The sequence below is a fragment of the Pleurodeles waltl genome, chromosome 12 (genome assembly GCF_031143425.1).
Source record: "Pleurodeles waltl isolate 20211129_DDA chromosome 12, aPleWal1.hap1.20221129, whole genome shotgun sequence".
NCBI lineage: Eukaryota > Metazoa > Chordata > Amphibia > Caudata > Salamandridae > Pleurodeles > Pleurodeles waltl.
The window spans coordinates 639,287,789-639,307,544 of NC_090451.1; the positions used below are offsets into that span (position 1 = coordinate 639,287,789).

Genomic DNA, 19,756 nt, shown 5'->3' on the forward strand with positions numbered 1-19,756 from the left:
CAGGGGATCCCTGTGGGTTGCAGCATTACTTTTGCCACCCATAGGGAGCCCATGCAAAGGCTTCTACAGGACTGCCATTGCAGCCTGTGTGAGATGCATGCCCCATTTCACAGCCATTTACACTGCACCAGGTCACTTCTAAGTCACCTATATGTCAGGCCTTCCAGCCCTGAAGGCTGGGTGCAAAGTACCTCTGGGTGAGGGCATCCCTGCACTAGCAGAGGTCCCCCCACATTGTCCAGGACCATTTCCCTGGACTTTGTGAGTGTGGTTACGCAATTTTACATATGAACTGGATATAGGTCAATACCTATGTCCAGCTTCACAGTGGTGACCCCGAATATGGCCATGTAAGATGTCCTACAACTGGGAATACTGATTCCAGTATTGGCTGCACAATCCCAGGCACTCCGGGGGCTCCACAGAGGACCCCCCAGTACTGCCATATTAGCCTTCTGAGGTTTTCCAGGCAGGCTAGGCTGCTGCCACCTCACAGACAGGCTTCTGCCCTCCTGCTGCTTGAGCAGCTCATGCCCAGGAAGGCAGAACAAAGGATTTCCTTTGGGAGAGGGGTGTTACACCCTCTCCCTTTTGGTAATAGGTGTTACAGGCATGGGAGGGGTAGCCTCCCAAAGCCTCTGGAAATGCTTTGAAGGGCACAGATGGTGCCCTCCTTGCATAATCCAGTCTACACCGGTTCAGGGACCCCCAGTCCCTGCTCTGGTGCGAAACTGGACAAAGGAAAGGGGAGTGACCACTCTCCTGTCCATCATCACCCCAGGGATGGTGCACAGAGCTCCTCCAGAGTGTCCCTGGGTTTTGTCATCTTGGATTCCAAGGTGGTGGGGCACTCTGGGAGCATCTGAGTGGCCAGTGCCAGCAGGTGACGTCAGAGCCCTCCCCTGAGAGGTGCTTACCTGGTTAGGTGACCAATCCTCCTTTCAGGGCTGTTTAGGGTCTCTTCTCTGGGTGCTTCTTCAGAATTGGATTGCAAGGCTCCAGCAGGAATCATCTGCATCCTTTACTTCATCTTCTACTGACGGAACTGCAGCTGAACCCTCCAGGAACTCTACAAGCAGCAACAAAGAAGCAAAGACGACTTCTGCAACATTGTAACTTCAGCTCCTGCCAGCAACTGCAACAGTTTCCAGGTAATGCATCCTCCAGGGACTGCCTGTCTTAAGCCTGCACCAGAAGAACCAAAGGAATCTCCCATGGAGTGACGGAATCACTTCTGCTTCAGCAAGCATCTCTCTGCATCGACGACCGGTGGCGTGGGTCCCCTCTACTGACGACGAGCGTGGATCCAGCAACATGGGTGGTGGACTAAAGTGACCCTGACAGTCCCAACGTCCAGCTGTCCAACTTTGGTGGAGGTAAGAGCTTGCCTCCCCACGCAAGACAGTACCCTCGTGCACTGCGTGACTTGCACTTGCCAAGGTTTGTGTGCGACCTTCCAAGAAGTTCCTTGTGCACAGCACAGCTTAGCTCCCCAGCACTCCATCCTGCGACGCACAGCTTCCAGAGTGGTTCTCCGTCGGCGTGGGATCCCTTTGTTTCGTGCTGCGTGCACCTTCTTTGTCCCTGTGCTGTGGGACTCCTGTGCGTGCTGCCTGGTCTTCTGAGGGCTCTCTGAGTTGCTGAGAGCCCCCTCTGTATCCCCCTCATGGGTAGAGGCCACCAGGTCATTCCTGGTCCTAGGCAGCGCCATCGTCTGCCAACTGCAAGTTTTGCGTGTGCCAAGGCTTGTTGGTGGAATCCAGCGACGCAAACCAGACTGCAGTCATCCACCTAGCGTGGGACATCTTCTGCACCAACCAGGAACCCTCATCTTTCTTCTTGGGTGCATAATTGACTTTATCTTCTTACCAGTGGTTCTTCTTTTGCACCTTCTTCCGGGTTAGCAGGGGCTCCTGTTCTCCCTAGACTCTTCAGTGCTTCTTGGTCCCCTTCTTCTATGGGTTTTCAGGTCTAGAAATCTATTGTTGGTGTCTTGCAGCCTCTTCTGGTTCTTGCATTATCTTCTGTCACGACTTCTTGTGGGTTTCAGGAAACTTACTGTGATTTACTCCTGTTTTCCTGGGCTCTTGGATCCTATTACTTACCTTTGGTACTTTCTTACACTCCCAGCGCCCCTCTACACACTACCCTTGCCTAGGTGGGAAACAGACTTTCATAGTCCACTATTTTAGTATATGGTTTGTGTTCCCCCTAGGCCCATTCCAACCTATTGTGATTTTCACTATTTGCACTGTTTTCTGAGTGTGTACTTATATGTTTTTGGATACTAGTGTATGTATTGTGCATATTACTTACCTCCTAAGGGTGTATAGTCTCAAAGGTATTTTTGACATTTGTGTCACCAAAATAAAGTACCTTTATTTTTGTAACACTGAGTATTTTCTTACATGTGTGTGAGTACTGTGTGACTACAGTGGTATTGCAAGAGCTTTGCATGTCTCCTAGTTCAGCCTTGGCTGATCTGCTATGAGCTACCTCTAGACAGCCTAGCTGCTAGACACTGACTACATTTCACTAATAAGGGATAACTGGACCTGGTATAAGGTGTACGTACCTTTGGTACCCACTACAAACCAGGCCAGCCTCCTACAGGGTGTATAATTTTAAGAGTCTGACATTTTTGGCATTAGAAATTGATTGTTCCCCAACAACCAAAATTACAATGTCTCTGGTCAAGCTGTAGTTAGTGCATATTTGAGAGTCAAAGTATAGATTATACATGTTAATCTGTAACTTTTGACCTGTACCAACTGCAGACTCAATTCAGAGACTTATTTTTTTATATTTAATGAACTTACCTTGGGTTTTTAATAAATATATTTGAAATTTAACTTTTAGAATGTTATCTTTTCCCTGCTTGAAGCTGCTGATGGCTAATTGCAGTTAGCTTTCCAAGAACTGCCCAGCTGGTTCTTGACCTGAAGTTAGGTGTGAAAAAGACATGAAAACTGCTCTCAAAGGAGAAACAGTGGTCTGGGAGTGAGGAGGTGTTTGCGTCCCGGATAGGAACACCAGTTGGGAGTGGGCACAGGAACTTAATTTACTTCAACAGAGGTATTCCTTGTTACAAATAAAGCTTAGGTGACACCAGGAAAGGCCCTAGCATTTGTCCCCCTAGTCAACCTTGCATCAAACCCAGTGGAAGGAAAGAACTGGTTTTGAGTGACCATAGAGGAGGGCATTTCTCATTACCCTAACACACTCCTGAGTGGCACGCAGGCTCTACACAAGGGGAGAAGGGTTTTCCCATTTTGAATTCTGATAGTGAGGGGCACTGTGGGATTGTTTGAACTTAAATAAGCACTATTGAAAAAGTTGTAGGGTTGCCTACGGGAACCATTACCTCTTGGTTAGGAAGTGCCCAGGAATCGCCACTAGTCATTAACTGCTAGCAGGCATAAATGTGGCATCCCTAGGAAGCCTCATCCGAAAACTTACGGAACCTGCGGAATATCAAAAGAGGACAGCACATGTGTTCTCTAACCTGTGTAGAGCCCTGAAAAACTTGACCTGGTCCATCTTGTACCCAGGACAAATAAGTGGACTCCAAGGGTCAGTTGGCTGACTTCCTATCTGTCTGCTGGGACACAGGTATCTGCAAGGGCCCATTTTCTGAAAATGCCCTCTGGCAACTGGACCTGGACTTGAATTTGATGTTCACCTCTGCCTGACAGCTTGAGTGTATCTTAGTGCCCTCCCATATAGTCTTGGGAGCCTTAGAAATGTACTTGTGCGGTTGTTTGGGCACCAGAAGAAATTTAGAAACATAGAAAAAACTTTCTTTCAGTTCTGCAGGGGGGCCTGCTGGAAAAAGTACCCTTCCGGCATTTCCATGGTGTCTGGAGGTCATCCTGTTTAAGGCTCCCATCACCTTCGAAAAAACAAGTCCCATTCTACACTGGGACTTAGAACATTTTCAGTGAAAAATCTCGAGAGCTTCAGCAGGACAAACCGGCTTTAAGTATCCAGTCTTTGCTTCCATGGTGTTGGCTACAGTTTCATTGATGGTCCCTCTCAGGGAGGATTTTTCTTCACAAAAATTAATTAAGTCCCTTTCTGTTTTGGGAGTAGTAAATGTCTCACACTTTTTGTCTTCCAGACTTGCACCTCGACCAATCCACTTGGTGTATTTAACAATGGCTCCATTGCGGTTGGTCTTAAATTGTGTCTTGGCTCTGCTCTGGTCTGCTGCTTCTATAGACTGTTTTTGGCGCTATTTTCACTTAAATCTTTAAACATTCAAATCTTCTGTTCCCTTCATTGGATGTTTGTTGTTTGGTGTTATTTTACGAACATTTTTCTCTTTCTTTTAAAAATGCCTCTATATTAGCGGGAACAGGGCAGGTGTTTTCAAAACAGCTATTAACATGGATTGTCAGTGTTAGCAAGTTTTGTGTAGCCGAAATCAGTCAGCAGTTTCCAGGTCGCCCCTGATACAGTTAGATGCAAAATCACTACAAGGGCTTTTAGTCCAATACTTCACATAGAAATCTGCAAAGCAGTGATGTAGACGTCTAAAGGTGTTGTGCCATCATTACTGCCTATGCAGCTATGTAGGTGTGGATAAGAAATTGTGCCATATTGTGTTGGAGAACCTATTTGAAAGAGACTTCTAATTGAAGATTCCTTACATTAGAATTTCCCCCAGACGTCAGACTGGATCTGGAGATTTTTCTTCGAGCAGTACCCTTATGCGCCGGCAGGTGGCGTTGGTTGACTCCGTGTCTGTCTTTGGCATTGTGGTCGCCGTGATGGTGTTGCAGTCCTATATAGGTGTCATCCCAGCACGTTCTTTTCTTTCTGCGTCAGGTTGAGTGCAGATCCATAGAAGAGCTACCCTGTAGTCATTTTTTGACTGATTTTTCAACCTTTTTGTTGAATATTTTGGTTAATCCGGTGCATCAATCAGTCAGGGATTTGTAAAGCTCGGCTACTCACCCAAGGTGCTGGGGGGTGGGTGGTGGTGCTGAGGATCAGTCGAAGAGCCAGGTCTTGAGGTCCTTCCTGAACTGTGCATCCAGATGTCTTCCTGCAAGACCGGATTCAAGCCATGTGACTCCTGTCACTGCACGAAGTTGGTGATGGAACCGCACTTCGTGTGCGTTTGGTGCATGGAGCGCAACCTCGTCCCGAAGCCGTGCTCCGTGTGCTGGGCCCTGAACCCAAAGGCTTTGTGGGATCAGTCCCTAAATCACATGGCGGCCCGGCGCTTGGCTCCGCATTGCTCCCCATCTCGTTCAAGAGAAAGGTCTTGAGGCCGAATGTGGAGCCATCACCACTCATCCTCGTCCCACTCCAGATCATCAGGACACTAGGGTCACAAGAAGAAAAAGACTTTGAAGAAGAACAAACGTTCTTCGACTTCACCCCGTCACTCGGATGAAGCGGCGCGGGAGGAGCGTTGAAGCTCTAGGCCTTGGTCCTCAGAGCCTGCTTCTGGGTCAGCTTTGCACATCCCTGAGTTTCCAGCAGCTGAAGCTAACCCTGCCCCATTTTTGGGCAGACCGACCCTCCTGTGACGCCTTTGGGCCCAGTAGGGTTGAAGGGGAGCCCGCTCGGGTTCCATGATGGCGGCTTCGGCCTTGGCCCCGGCGGGCACCCGAGGATCCGCATGTGTACCGGCACCGTTCGTGCCATTGCGGCCTTCCCCGGCACTGGTAAAGAAATCCACGCTTCCGACACCTGCCGGGCCCACGATCAACGTTGATCCCATACTTATTCCCGACTACGATCCGGAACGACGTTGCTCTATGCCGGTTCCGTCTTGGATGGGAACTATGTTCCCCAGATTGGATCCTGACACTTAAGCCTATGGGTACAGGTACTGTGAGAGTATGGAGGGGTCGCTGGACCTTTAAAATTCCAGCTAGAAGATTCTAAAATGGACTGGGCGAAACAAGTGGTCTCAACACCTCCCCTGACAATGGTATGCTTTCTCCACCTACCGTGGCTACGGAGGAAGGGCCTCATATTCAGTGGTGGTGGGAAGAGCGGCAGACGAGCTGCCTTCGGTGGCTGTCTGGAAGAACCTCCTGACTGAGGTGCTTCAGTCAGGGGCGTCCATGTCTATCCCATCCCCTTTTGCCCTGTAATGAAGCCCTCACTAATGTCCTGCTAGGGACGTGGTGTTAACCCAGCACAGGGGCTCTTGTCAGCAGGACATTCGCCCGCCGTTAACGACCATAAATTCCTGACCCAACATCCCACGCCTGAGAGTTAGGTCATTAAGGCTTTTTCCTCTTCTGGCACATTCCCATCCGCGCTCCTGGATAGGGAATCAGAACGACTGCACCAGCTTAGGAAGAAGATGTTCTCTTCCTCCAGTCTGGCGTTGCGGTCCTTGAACACCGCATGCTTTTTGGGCTGCTAGTCCCATACTTAATGGGATACGGTCGCCCAGGTGCTGCCAGAGATCCCAGAGGAGGCCTTGGACTGTTCTCTCCCAAGCTGTTGCTGACGGGAGAGATACAGCCAAGTTCACGATTCATTGTCGGCTTGAAATGACCGACTCACTAGGCAGATCGGTTGGATCTGCGGTGGCCTTGAGGCACCACACTTGGTTGAGGACGTCTGGCTTTTCCGGGGTTGTCCAGCAGTCGCTTATGGACATACCCTTTGATGGCACCTGCCTCTTCTGAGACAAAACAGACTCCGTGTTCGAGCGCTTTAAGGAGTCCCAAGCTACGGCTCGGTCCCTTGGCCTTGCAGCTTCTTGTCGCCCCTGTCAGTCCTCTTTTTGCCCCTTTCGTGACTACAGAAGGGGCACCCAGCTGCATCCGTTTCCCTCCAGCCACTGTGCAGCGCATGCTGCCCAGCCTGCAGACACGTGTCTGCAGACGCAGGATCCAACGTCCCCGTGGATCAGGAAGCCAGCGGTAGGCCCAGTCCACCACCCCTCCCTCCAGACCCACCACCCTCCAACCCCGCCTCACCACGCAGCCTCCAAACCTTCTTAGTCGCACCATCCCGGACCAGTTGGAGGCAGGATTCGCCATCATGTGTCCCATTGGGAATCAATCAAGACTGACTGGTAGGTTTTACAAATCATCCTAAGCGGCTATTTCCTGCCCTTCGAGACTACCCCTTCGGTCATGCCACCATCCTATGATCGGATGAAGGAGGATCACTTGGCACTTCTCTGTGAGGAAGATACAGCTCTCTTGGCCCAGGGAGCCATAAAGAGGGTCCCTGTGCCAGAAGTAGGTTATGGTTGCTATTCCCACTACTTTCTGTTGCCCAAAAAGGACAAGGGCCTCCTCCCTATCCTAGACCTCTGGTCCCTCAGTCTCTCCCTCAGAAAGGAAAGGTTCAAAATGCTCACTCTGGCTCAGGTCCTATCTGTCCTGGGTTAGCACGCTGAGTTCCAGCCCTGGACATCTGCCAGGCAGCAACGAGGGCGTCCCTGCACACGTTCACTAAACACTACCGCCTGGACTGCCAAGTCCGCAGGGACGGCTACTTTGGCCGTTCGGTCCAGCAGGACTTCTTAGTGTGATCTTGGTTCGCAGACCCACCTCGGGGGCAGTATTGCTTGGGTATCTATTCTAAGCTAAGGAATCTGCAACTAGAAGTCTCAGATGAACAAGTTACTTACCTTCTGTAACAAATTATCTGGTAGAGACATATTCTAGTTGGAGATTTCTTACCGACCCACAAATCCTCCCTGCTCTGCAAAATGATTTCTAGGGACAGGGACTTCCTTTCAAGGCCCTAGCTCTTGTGCACCAGTCTCAGTGTTCTTCATGGCTCTGCGCTTCTGGCGTGAAAAGTTGTGAAAACAAACTGACAGCACCTCGCCAGAGTGGCTCCTATATACAACTGCGACGTCATCACAACGACCACTATGCCAACGATGGATGCGGACTCGACTGACCCCACCTGACGGCACGCAAGGGTACTGCTTCAAGAAAAATCCCTGGATCCAATCTGACGCCCAGGGAAAATTCTAAGGTAAGAAATCTGCAACTAGGATATATCTCTACCAGATAATTAGTTACCGAAGTTAAGTAACTTGTTCGTTTAGGTGTAGATGAACTCTGCCCACCTGCTTGGTATTTTATGCATGCTGGTATATTCAAAAGAATCTGTGAATTGAGAAAAGATCCAGTGCTGGTGAAAATAAAATTACTTGTAATTGTAGTTTCAGCTTTGGAATCTTTTATTTATTCACATGAGACCCTTCCCATCTAAGCATAAGAGTTTGGTAGATTGTAGAGCATGCTTTAAATCTAGTCAAAACAGTGTTTGTGGATGGAATTGCTAGAAAATTAGGTTGCAGGCTGAAAGCAACCTTCACTTTTTTCAAGGCACAAAGGGTGGGCAGTACAAAGTTATTTTTTAATATGTTCACATGATTTTAGTCATAAATCCTTGCCTATCAGTTAAGAGAGATGCTCTTGAACTACACTTACATGTAGGTAACCAGAAGTAACTAACATCTTTAACTATGTGTTCTTATTCCTTCAGTACTTAAGCCATTCATCTGACCTTTCCTCCTCTAAACTCCACCCACACCATGAAAATAAATTTACAGTGAATGGAATGGAGACTAGGCAGAGTCACCCACATCTAGACATCTAAAAGCTTAGACTTCTAATCTCTCTGAAACTGTTAGAGTATCTTTGGGACCACGCAGTGGAGGAATGCCCAGTATCTATGAGTTACAGACTATAGCGCTATAAAAATATAATTGATCTCACTTAGTGTAAGTCTGTGTATCTGCACTTTGTAGTTGCCTTTATCTATTGTGAAAATGTGTAGGTCTGTTCTGAGCCTGGGTCTTTGTGCCTATTGTTGGGCTGCATAGCTCAGGTTTTTTTGTTACTGTTACTTGATGTAGTTTGTTTTTCTAGATCTCTGTCAATGTTTGTTTCTTTGTATTATGCAAGTAATGTATTTGTCCATATGCTGTACTGATTCTGCCTTTGCCTCCTCAGGAAATTGAACAGCGGTTACAGCAGCAATCTGCCTTATCCCCAACAACAACTCCGACGGTGTCTAGTGTGAGTAAACAGGAGAGTATCATGAGACACCACACACTGCGACAGGTAAGCAAAGCTTTTCTAATGGAGATGGTAGACAATGGAGACTTCCCTATTTGAAATAAATGAAGATATCTTCTCTCCATTGCCTGAATGGCTGATTGTTAGTTGCTGTTGCTATTGGTATGTTGGCTGTTAACCCTCATCTGAGTGCTCATTTGTTATTATCAATTGTCGAGCTTCGCCAGCTGGTGGGGTAGTATGTGAACTGCAGCTTGTGGATTTCGCGGACTTGTTAGTGGCACCTTGTTGGCTGTATTCATTGGCTTTGTTCACATAGTAATTGTACAATGTAGGTGCTTGTGAAATTATCATGATTACAGTCACCCTCTTTACGAATGAAAGCATAAGAATGTATCATTAATTTAGGGCTTCTCAACTTGCAAACGTTGCTCAGTTGTTTTGGGTTTCAGTATATTAGCTCTACCAGCTCGAATAATGGTATTAGGTGGATGGTAGTCTAGGATCTTTAGTTGTCAGAGCTAAGGGTTCCCCTTTATAATGTTTTTTCTCTGATTGGGTTCAGACCTTCAGAAGTTCCAGGACCATTGCGCTGCCGAAGTAAAATTTCCACATCACATTAGCGGAATTCCCTACCCTTAACACTCGAAAATGTTGTGCACCTGGCGACCGCTTCAAAATCAGACTGAAGCTGTGGAGGCATGGTCCTGTGAGAATGACCTCTGAGGAGGATGGGTTCTGGAGACCACAGCCTTCCAGTGTTGTCCTAAATGTAATACGTTCCTGTGATTGAATCATCTTTTGAGTCGAGGGACCACAAGGAATTGATAAGCGGGGAAGCAACTCACCCGTGACGGGAAGATCATGTCATGTCAGGTGTGCCCTGGATAAATCTGATACTGTCCTCTTAAAAATGAACACCAGTGTTCTCCATGAGTGTGCCTGCCTAAGAATCTCCGGATTGTGTTCAGCAGGCCAGCAACACCTCCCCAGGCGTCCTTTAAGAGAGTGCACCTTTTCCGCCGTCAGGTAGGCAACATTTTTTTTTTTTTAAAGTATACCGACACCGCTAAAATTATTGATGGGCGTGGGACATTTCAGGTTTTGAAAGGCAATAGGAGTGAGCTAGATCAAAGTCAGTGGCCATCTTACAGGCTCTCAGTACCAACCACTGTAGTCCTTTTGGGAGAGTGTGGCACCCAAATCTCACTCGAGTGGAAGCTTCTGGGACAAACGCTGCGGAACGCATAGAGGTGCCAAAGGCGGGACAAAACCGCAGCCGCAAAGTAGTGACCTTTCTCACATTCCTCCCAATCACATAACTCCTGTTTGAGGATGAATAAGGTTATATTTTCCCCAGTGGGAAGGGATAACCTCAGACAAGTCGGCTACTGCCTGGAGTATCCCACCACCCCACTTAATATTACACTGCAGCCGCAGCATCAGTCAGGACCACCAAAGACTGCTGCAAGGGCAGGCATTGCTGCAGACAAGAGCAATAGAACCATTGCCAGCCCACCAGCTGGGACATGGCGTTTTCTCCTTCTGCTTTCTTATCCCAAAATAAGATGACATTCTGAGGCCTATTTTAGGCCTTTGATCACTAAATGGCTACATCATATCAGAGCATCCCAAATGACAGTTGTGCAGGACAGCATTCCACTGCCACTGCATAATGCTTTGTGGACCCTCTGTCTCAGGGCTACCTACTTCCATATTCTCATCCAACAGGCACACCACTAGTACCTTAGGTTTATAGTAAGTAGGTAGCATTATCAGTTTCAGTGTGCTACCCTTTGGGATGCCAACAGCCCTACAGGTATTCTGAGGACAACTGTGAGTGATAGCAGCACACCTTTGCCTCAATGCAGTACATGTTTTTCATACCTGGACTACCGACTGGTGAAGAGCGGCAACTGACAGCATAACCTTCCTCTCCTCCACACATTACAGTTCACAATGAATGTAAAAAATATCCCCTCTCCACTCCCTGACACCCGGTCCCTAAAACCTCAAGCCTTCTTGGGAACCTTACTGGGTATGGTCACAAGCAGCTTACCTCAACAAGGAGAGCGTGATGGCATTTCAGATTCTGCTTCCTCTTTACCAGGTGTCGAGTCCTCTGAAAGTGCGAAAGATAATGAAACTTTTGGGAAGGATGACATCTAGAATTGCAGTACTACCAAATGCACATCTATCCAGTGCACAGTCATACAGGATTACAGGAGTGCCTTACCAGACACTGGTCACAGTCAACAGGTCAATAGAGGGTTTAGTGTTGGTGGAGCCCAAAGGGCTACAGGAACTATTATGTTGGTACATCAAAAGCGTGTTGCTGGTTGGATTGTTTCTTAACCCCCACCCACAAGATACTACCAATGCAGAGGTCTCCCTCAAAGGATGGGAGCTCATCTGGGCCAACTGGCGATCTAGGGCCAATAGTCTCACCAACAACGTCTGCACATCAGTGTCCTGGAACTAAGGTCAGTTAATTTAGCGCCCAGAGAGTTTTTCAAACTAGTTCGGAGCAAAGCAACGCTCATTCACACAGGCAGCATGACCACAATCTACCATAAAGCAAAAACAACAAGTGATGGACGGAATGCTGAACATTGTCAAACACTCACCCCCAGTCACAGATCTGGGTTTAATCCATCGTTCTTTTGCTCACCATGCCACCCCAGTTTGGACCCAGCCATATGCAAATCAGTCTTGACCCTGTTCCTCATGGGAACAGTCCAGCCCGAACTGCCAAGCCAGGTCCTCACTGGACCGGAAACAAGCATCCTGGGACCGGTTTCGGGGTTTCACCCCTCATCAGCTAGGCTAGCTTGAATCCAGTGGCATGGGAAGCACGGGACCCACGTCTGGGCATACCCTTCCCACTAAGGGCGACAAAGCAAAAACAACAAGTGATGGACGGAATGCTGAACATTGTCAAACAATCTACCATATTCAAAACAAGTTGTGTTCTCACACTCGGCCACAGTTGTTCAGGCTACCACAGACCATCATCCATGAGTAAGCAATGACTTAAGAGGCTTGATCAGCAGGATGCATCAAGAAACACACAATTGAGAGATAAACAGCCAGGTACCTCAGCAATATGTCCACCCTGCAGACCCCGGCGGTAGACCTGTTTGCCACCTAGAGTTTGTAAAATACTTTGCCTGCAGGTACCCACAATCCATGGACAGTGCTATATGGATGAATCCGTCGGGGATATTTCCTCCACTGCTAATCATACTGTAGCTAGTGTTCGAAAAATTACACAGGTACCGTTGTTGCTTACCTTTGTGGCACCCACCTTGGTAGGCAGGTGTAGTACTTCCTAGTTCTGAAAATGTCTCTACATCCAGATGCAGGCGACATATACATCATCATGGTCAGCTGCAGCGCGTTGTGCCTGGGCCATTATTCACTCATAAAGAGGGAGCCATTGAGGCTTTTTATAGGTAAAATCCTGCTTGCAAACATATAGAGGAACTACATAGCATCCACACGTTCACAAAGCACCGTAGTGTGGAAAGTCACACCCACCAGAAAGCAAAAGCCAAACTGTCCTTAAAATGAATTTCACACATCTTCCGGCTCACAAGCCCCCTCCTTTCAGTCCGTGCAAAGCATGTGATCTACATCAGTATGTGCTGCAAATGGACAGCGTTACTTTCCTGTAACGCTCAGTTGGCAGCTTGTATTGCCGTAGACTTACACACCCTTGCACCTTTGCACAGGATGCGAGCTCACCCTGAGACATTTTAAAGATGTGTTTACTATTAAGTACAGCTCTGCATTTTGCTTGTAGAGATAGTTTGTCTTGCATCACATCTGAAGTGTAGTCTATGTCGTGGAAAGATTCACAGATCACTTTAGAACCTCTGCTTCGAGGCGGGTGGTGTGCGCCAAGCATGTGATATACAGCAAGCTGCAAACGAATTGTTAGAGTCAAGTCGTTTTTTACTTTCGATGTGGTGGCAGTTTGTGGGTTTTAGTGGTCTGTGATGGATGGTAGTGTATGTCTTCTGTTCATTGTGTGGGATGGGTAATTAGTAGAAATCTCTAGACTTGGGGTTGGAACTTATGAGTTCTGCTCATCTCTAGTGAGTGATAGTCTGAAATCTGCTGTAAGGCTCAAACTAGACAGTTTACGTGGATAGTTTATTCATTTACTTACCCGTGATTTCTTGCAGTTCTGTTCAAATTGCAAAAGACGAAGAATAGGTTAGAAATCGGGAAAATGCTTGCCTAACACATCTGAATGATTTCTCCTATCCTTACAGTTTATTTTCCAAAGAGCAGTGTTAATTCCAACATGTGGTTCATCCCTGTATATAACGGCAGGTGATTAAAGGACCAGAGCAGTCCGATTCATATGTGGTTCGTCTCTACAATGGCATAGTGAGCAAAACCACAAAGTCAACGAATACACTTGAAGCAATTACCAATGTCTGAGAATATTTCGAGCAATTTCCCTCATCTCTTTTTTCTAGGGTTGTTCCTTAGTAGTAATTGTCAAAATCTCATTTTTCTTTGTCGGGTCGTTGCCAGGCAGAAAGAGTGTTCTTCAGACCTGTGTGTCTGGTCCTCTGTGGTAGGCATGGAGTCAGTCCCTGAGTTTTGCTGTTAACCAGCCTTGAATCTTTCATAGATCCTGATGCCTGAATTATTTCCTGTTATTAACCTGGGAATCCTTTATCATAAACGTTAAAACACCGGTGCCAGCAAACACGTATTTATTTAGCATAGTACTTTGTGTGTCTGCCCATTTTATTGTGTGCACCGGCCACAATCCAGTTATTGTCCCAGGGAGACTTTTAAAAATCCTGGGGTTTTCAGTTCCCTGCATAATGGGGCGGAGCTGGCCCCGGGGTGGCTGTGGCACGGCCAAGAATCACCGAACACTAGTGGAAAAAAGGGGGAGAATCAGACCGTCCCCACCAAAGGGCCCGGCTCTCACTGTGTGTGCCTTTAAACTAGAACCTTTGGCATTTACAGATATTTTGTAACTCGCTGTCTTAGTCCATATTTGACATCACATGCCACGATAAACTCAACATACTGCTATGTTGGGAAGCCATTTTGTGTGCTTCACAGGCTGAGTTGTGCTTTTCCCCTCATGTGTAAAGTTTTCTAGTTAACATCAAGATAAAACGCACTGTTCTTGAGCCCATTTCTCTTTCCCTACCACGGACGCAGAATACCAGTGCAGACTCCCTGCTTCGGGCGCCATCTACTGGACTCGGGCCTCTTAGATACTTCGTCAGGAATACACACAGCAGGCTTGCTTTAAAAGTCTATACATGTTGCACTCGGAGCGCACGGCTCTTATAAAGCTGTGGCCTGGGAAATAATATTGCCCCCGTGCATCTGTCTGACGGGTCAGTTTTGTGGTGTCTTTTGGACCTAGTGCAGAAATGTGACACTAAGGTGCATTTGAGCGCTTTTTATGGGCGAGCACAAAGTGCTCAGTCCATTCTGTAATCTCTCTTTGGGCTTGAAACCACGCCCATGCCTCGTCAGTCACTTACATTGGTTCGTGGGCTTGCCTTTTAAAATCCGCTTGCTTTCATTTGTGAAAGGCATGCATACGTCATACCGTTTCCGGTGTTTAGCCCACCTACACAGCACCGGTAAAGTTCCAAAAACATACGAGGCTTGCGGTTTTCAGCCTGGAGTCCGGACTACTTTATCTGTTTATTTTCCACGCAGCGCGATCACTCCGCGTTTGTTTTGTTGCTTTACAATGCTAATAGCTCTAACTCGAACAAATGCGAGACACGTTGCATTGAAAATGCTTGTTTTTTCTTGGAGCGTTTCTGGACGAGTATGAGCGCTGCAGGTGCTGGGGCAGCCATCCCGACACAACTTGAGCTCGTCATAGCCTCGCTTCAGTCTTTGGCCCTGATTAAGAGTTTGGCGGATGGGGTTAGTCCTTCACAAAAGTGAAATACGAATCCATAATATCCTATGGAAATTGTAATATGATTAGTGATGGAGTAACCCGTCCTGCAAACTCTAAATCATGCCCTTAGTCTCCACTTTGAAGTTCTGCACTGTAGCACCCCCCATGACAGCCTCGTGGGGCCCCTGCTGCATGTCTGCGTGTCTGACACTGCAGGGTATCAAGACCGGTTGCTCTGGCCTACAAATTGAATAGGTTTTCTCTTTGCCATTTCAAACCATCGGCGCCTATCGCAACTCTTGTCATTTGGGTTTTTGCCACTAGAGGGTAGCATGGCATCACAGGATCAGCTCAACACCAGTAAGTGTAATGTCTGATTTAGAGCTGGAAGGCTCAGCATGAACGATTCCGTTATTGGCGCTCACTACCCGGCTGATTTTGTTGCTATATCCTGGTATCTTCATAGGTATCTTCGGATGGCTTTCACTCAGGGGGGTCCCTAATTAGACCAAGGTCAATGAATGTCTATGAGATGTGAGATACTCAAGGGCCTCTCATCAAAATGTTGTGTGTATGTGTGTGTGTTTTTTTGGGGGGAATGGGTTGTGGACACAACGTTCCTCTTTAGCCATGCCCTTTTCTGGGTATTAGTGACTATCTTGCCCTAAGGACTTATGTGTCGTAAGTGTTGGACAAGACAGTCACGGTGCTGAACCCCTACCCCCACCTTAATACCCTTTACATCTGTAGCAGCTATTCACTTCAGTGTCATTCTTCCATTTACTGCACAATTACAATATCGGACGCTCCCAGATTCTTGCCTTGAACAGCCCCAATTTTAGCTGAAGTGCATACTTCACTCTAGGCTTTTCCACAGAGCTCCTGAGAGTTTGAAGGGGTATTATTGGTTTAGATAGTTGGATCACCTGACATTTCAGATAAAGTGGAAGAGATTGTGTGTGTTCCCAAAATAATATAATACTTCAGTAGCATTCCATGAGGCCCCTTCCTCTCTGCGACTTGCTTTTATTAGAGTGCACTTACACACAATCTTGGGTGATAGAATAAAGCAGACCAGGAAATACTGTTCTCCCACCACTTAAACAATTACTTCCTGAGAGACGTGCTTCAAATATTTACTCCTGTTAAACCCTCTGCTCCTTAAGTGGGGAATCAATTTGTTGCTTTGTAGAGTAACATCATCTCCATTCAAACTCAGTCATTCTTCCCATCTAACATCCTTGACTTGAAGAAATGGCTGTCCTTGTGGCGATTATTCCAATATGGAAATTAAGTGATATTCAGGCATTCTTGCCTATGACACTGTAAAAGCCACAGCTCATCGGATGAAACCCTGAAAAGGTCTACGGCTTTCATATCAGCCTGGACGGTCTCCTCATGTTTTCTTCAAATTTCTGGCTGACTTGGGTGTAGCATTTTTCTCTGTGTTGGAGAATAACAAAAAGTGCTTTAAGGGCTAGGTGAAACGAGGCAAGTGCTATTTGTGGTAAATTGCAAAGCCTGATGCAGAATAGTTTTATTGCATTCATTTTGCATGCTAAAACGGTAACTGGCAAGTTTCTATGCTGCAGTACACCCCCCATGAGGAGAAAGTAGAACAGCAGCACGTTGTTAACCTTTTGTTGAAATCTCAAGGACACAAAGTCTTGCTGCCACTACTGCCTGGACTGTGATGACTTGATGGGCACTCATGTGGGACGAGTGTACCTGCACAATTTGTTCAAATGAGGAATCTACATTTTAGCATATATTTTAGCTATTTGCTCCTTGCTGCTCCATGTCAGAAAACGTGAATCTCTAACTGAATATGTTAAGCCACCTGTAAATACAGTTCTCCTCCAACAGTGGGATGTTTTATAGATTGAAATCTCTCTCCTAAGCAGTTGGTGATAATTTAATTTATATTTTCGTAATATAACCAATATTGTGAAAGTGTGGGGCAGAATTTCTTGATCAACATGCTGTGGACATGCAGGAGAAAAGCCCCATTCGCTTCTGAAAAACACCGGTTAAGCATTGGAAAGAAGAAAACACAACTTTTGCATTCAGTTCTGATTATTCTCAGACTGATGTCGGGGAATATTTGCAAGCAGCTTGTGAAACTATAAAAGATAATTGTGCTGGAGAACTGTTTCACTGCTCCGTACCTTCATTTAACTCACTGAAGTGACTCTTCCCCTTGTGGTCTCCCTTCCTCAAGACGATTCTCCGGCCTACTGATTCCTGGTCAGAGTGGCCTCTGGCCTTTCCTTTGATTGAGATTAGGGAACTCTGTTCATCTAAATCACCGAATGTGGAAAGTGGTGTGCCCTTGGTGCAGTAGAGCTGCTCATTCATTCAGCCAGTCTTAGTTTAACTTATTTTGTGTTGCTTATGAATGAACCTTAAACCTTGCCCTGTAAGTTTCATGAATGTGGAGAGAGGAGCCTATGGACTACTAGTTTGTACGGCTTAGTACAGAGAGTAGAAGCATTGCTTCAGGCCAGTAACTACGCTGCAGAGAGCTCGCCTGTAAAACACGTCTGTGCCTCCGAAAGAGTTTGGCTCATTTTTTGCATTCTCTCCCTAGACCCCACAGCCCCAGAATACCCTACAGCGTGGCATCCCCACAGCTCGCTCAATGCTGTCCAGCTTTGCTCAGGCCCCACAGCTGTCTGTGGCGGGAGGCCTCCTTGGCATGCCAGGTAAGGAAACAAACAGAAGAGCTGGGCAAGACATTTGGAGGCCAGGGCTTCTTTGGAAGGGGCCCATCGTTCACCTACCTTTCTCTAACTTTCTTTTCTTCTCCCACGCGCAGGTGTGAACATTGCATATCTTAACGCGGGTATTGGAGGCCACAAAGCTGCCAGCTTGGCAGATCGGCAGCGGGAGTACCTCCTGGACATGATCCCACCTCGATCTATATCGCAGTCCATCAGCGGACAGAAATAACGCCAGTGCAAGGCCCTCCCACCTCCTCTTTCTGTCGCATGCAGTGCCTGTGCTGGAGCCTACCATACCAAGGGAAAGAAAGTGTGTCCAGTTTGGGCTTGAACATCCTTTGCCAGTCTGTGGTCGCGAGCTGGTTCCTGTCGTAAGGCTTGCCCCATCCACTCCCAGTCAGAAGGACCCATGTGCAGTACTATAAAGCATATATATATCTTTACGCTTCTTTTATGCTGGTGGTTTGTTTTTAAGATACCTTCATTTTTTGTTAGCAATTGAAAATGTAAAGATTCCTCTCTGGTGAACAATCCTCCAGAGAAACGTGAACTTGTGGGTTCAAGCTGTCACTGTTCGCCGGGAAGGTGGGTGGAGGCGAGACTCCAGTGATAGTTACGCACTTAGTGGGATGGCGGTGGAGGATCTAGGAATGCAGTAATTTATCTCTGCTGCTTTCGCCACCAAAATCAAGCAAAATCTCTCTTCCCCGGTGTGGCCATTGTGTGAAAAGGGGACACGTAATATTTTGTTGAGGCGGGGTATCTCCTTTTGTTGGTGGCTCTCAAGACAGGCTGGACTCATACATCCTTCTCTCTCCGTTTCAGCCCCACCCCTCCCATTTACCCACATTGTTCTTTTCAATTGTTTGAGATACTCGAGCTCTGCTCGAACCTTTTGCTTGGCCCTTGTGGCACAGTGGCATAAACATCTCCGTTGATGCTGCGTTAGCTAGGCCTTCTCCTTCGTGTGAGGTCGTCATCTTTACTTCTGTCCAGCTGCAGGCAGCAGTTGCATGAGAAGGCAGCGGCCTTGAGTATAGTTGATGCTCCTTCCGGAATGTCGAAGTTTGGTGGGACATGTGGGGAGTGGTAGGATAAAAGGGAACGGCTTGCGAAGCAGTACTTACCTAAGACAGATGAATGCCCTCTTCCACACAGGGAAGAGTAAGGAGCAGCCACTAGAGGGCAGGCTTCCTCCTTTCGTCAATGCACACTGCCTACCTTCTGACAGCAATGTGGCGGCTGTTGCCTAATAATCTATGTATTCGCTTCCGTGCTTGCCTGTCTCTTTAGCATTGGTTTGTTTATTGAATGTCCTTGCTGCATCTTGGCCGACCGGTTTGTGTTTTCATCAGTCATTTTGTGTTGTATGTGGGTTAATGAAAATTCCCTTTCTACTTATCACAGCACTATCCCTCAGAGATCCAATTTTAGTTTCTAAATATTGGTCTTTGGTCGTAGTGTGAGTCACAGTATCCCTTTTATCTTGACGACGGTGAAGTCGTCGCCGAGAAAGCACAGATGTTGCTCTCTGTGTATGTTTCAGGTCCTGGTACAGTTTGGGCAAACTAGGCTGATTAGCCAATGCGCTGATTGCTGAGAATGCGATAGAAGGGCGAGCATAACAATGAAAGACAGAACATTCTTTAATGTTCCTTGTGCAAGAAGGCAGGAACATGTAGAATGGAAAGCACGGAATCCTATCAGAATGATACAGGTTAGGAACGAGTCCATGCTCAAGATGGTGGGCTACCATGACACAGGGCCTACAGGTCACATGGATTATGAGGCCTGCAGGGTGGGCCAGCTTCACATGGCGCAGCGAACACAGAGCATAAAGGCGCCCAACGGACATGGAGCATCAGAGCTTAGGTCGTCCGGCTTGAAAATTAAGCCACCCTGAGAATATGGTACATAAAGTACATTGGAAGGGGTGCACCCCGAGTATGAAGAGCAAAGAGGACGGGTCCTCTGACAGACTTGCGTGCACAGAGAGTAAATAACTAGCAACCACCCAGAGACTGAATGAACAGACAATCTCTTGAGCAGCAGTAGATTGTAAATGGGGCTGGATGGATGCAGGAGAGCTCCTATTAGTGGTTTGCACA

At 47.2% G+C, this 19,756-nt stretch overlaps 1 protein-coding gene across 8 annotated transcripts in view; it reads left to right on the forward strand.

Annotated features, from left to right (window-relative positions):
* Nucleotides 1-18,091, forward strand: part of GATAD2B (GATA zinc finger domain containing 2B) — a 269,461-nt gene extending 251,370 nt beyond the window's left edge. For all 8 annotated transcript variants that reach the window (XM_069218181.1, XM_069218183.1, XM_069218175.1 and 5 more), the window contains exons 9-11: nt 8,958-9,068; nt 17,516-17,630; nt 17,744-18,091. In XM_069218181.1, coding sequence (XP_069074282.1) covers nt 8,958-9,068; nt 17,516-17,630; nt 17,744-17,877 — 360 coding nt within the window. In that variant the 3' untranslated portion in view covers nt 17,878-18,091. The remainder of the gene's footprint in view (nt 1-8,957; nt 9,069-17,515; nt 17,631-17,743) is intronic.
* The last annotated feature ends 1,665 nt before the right edge of the window (nt 18,092-19,756 follow it).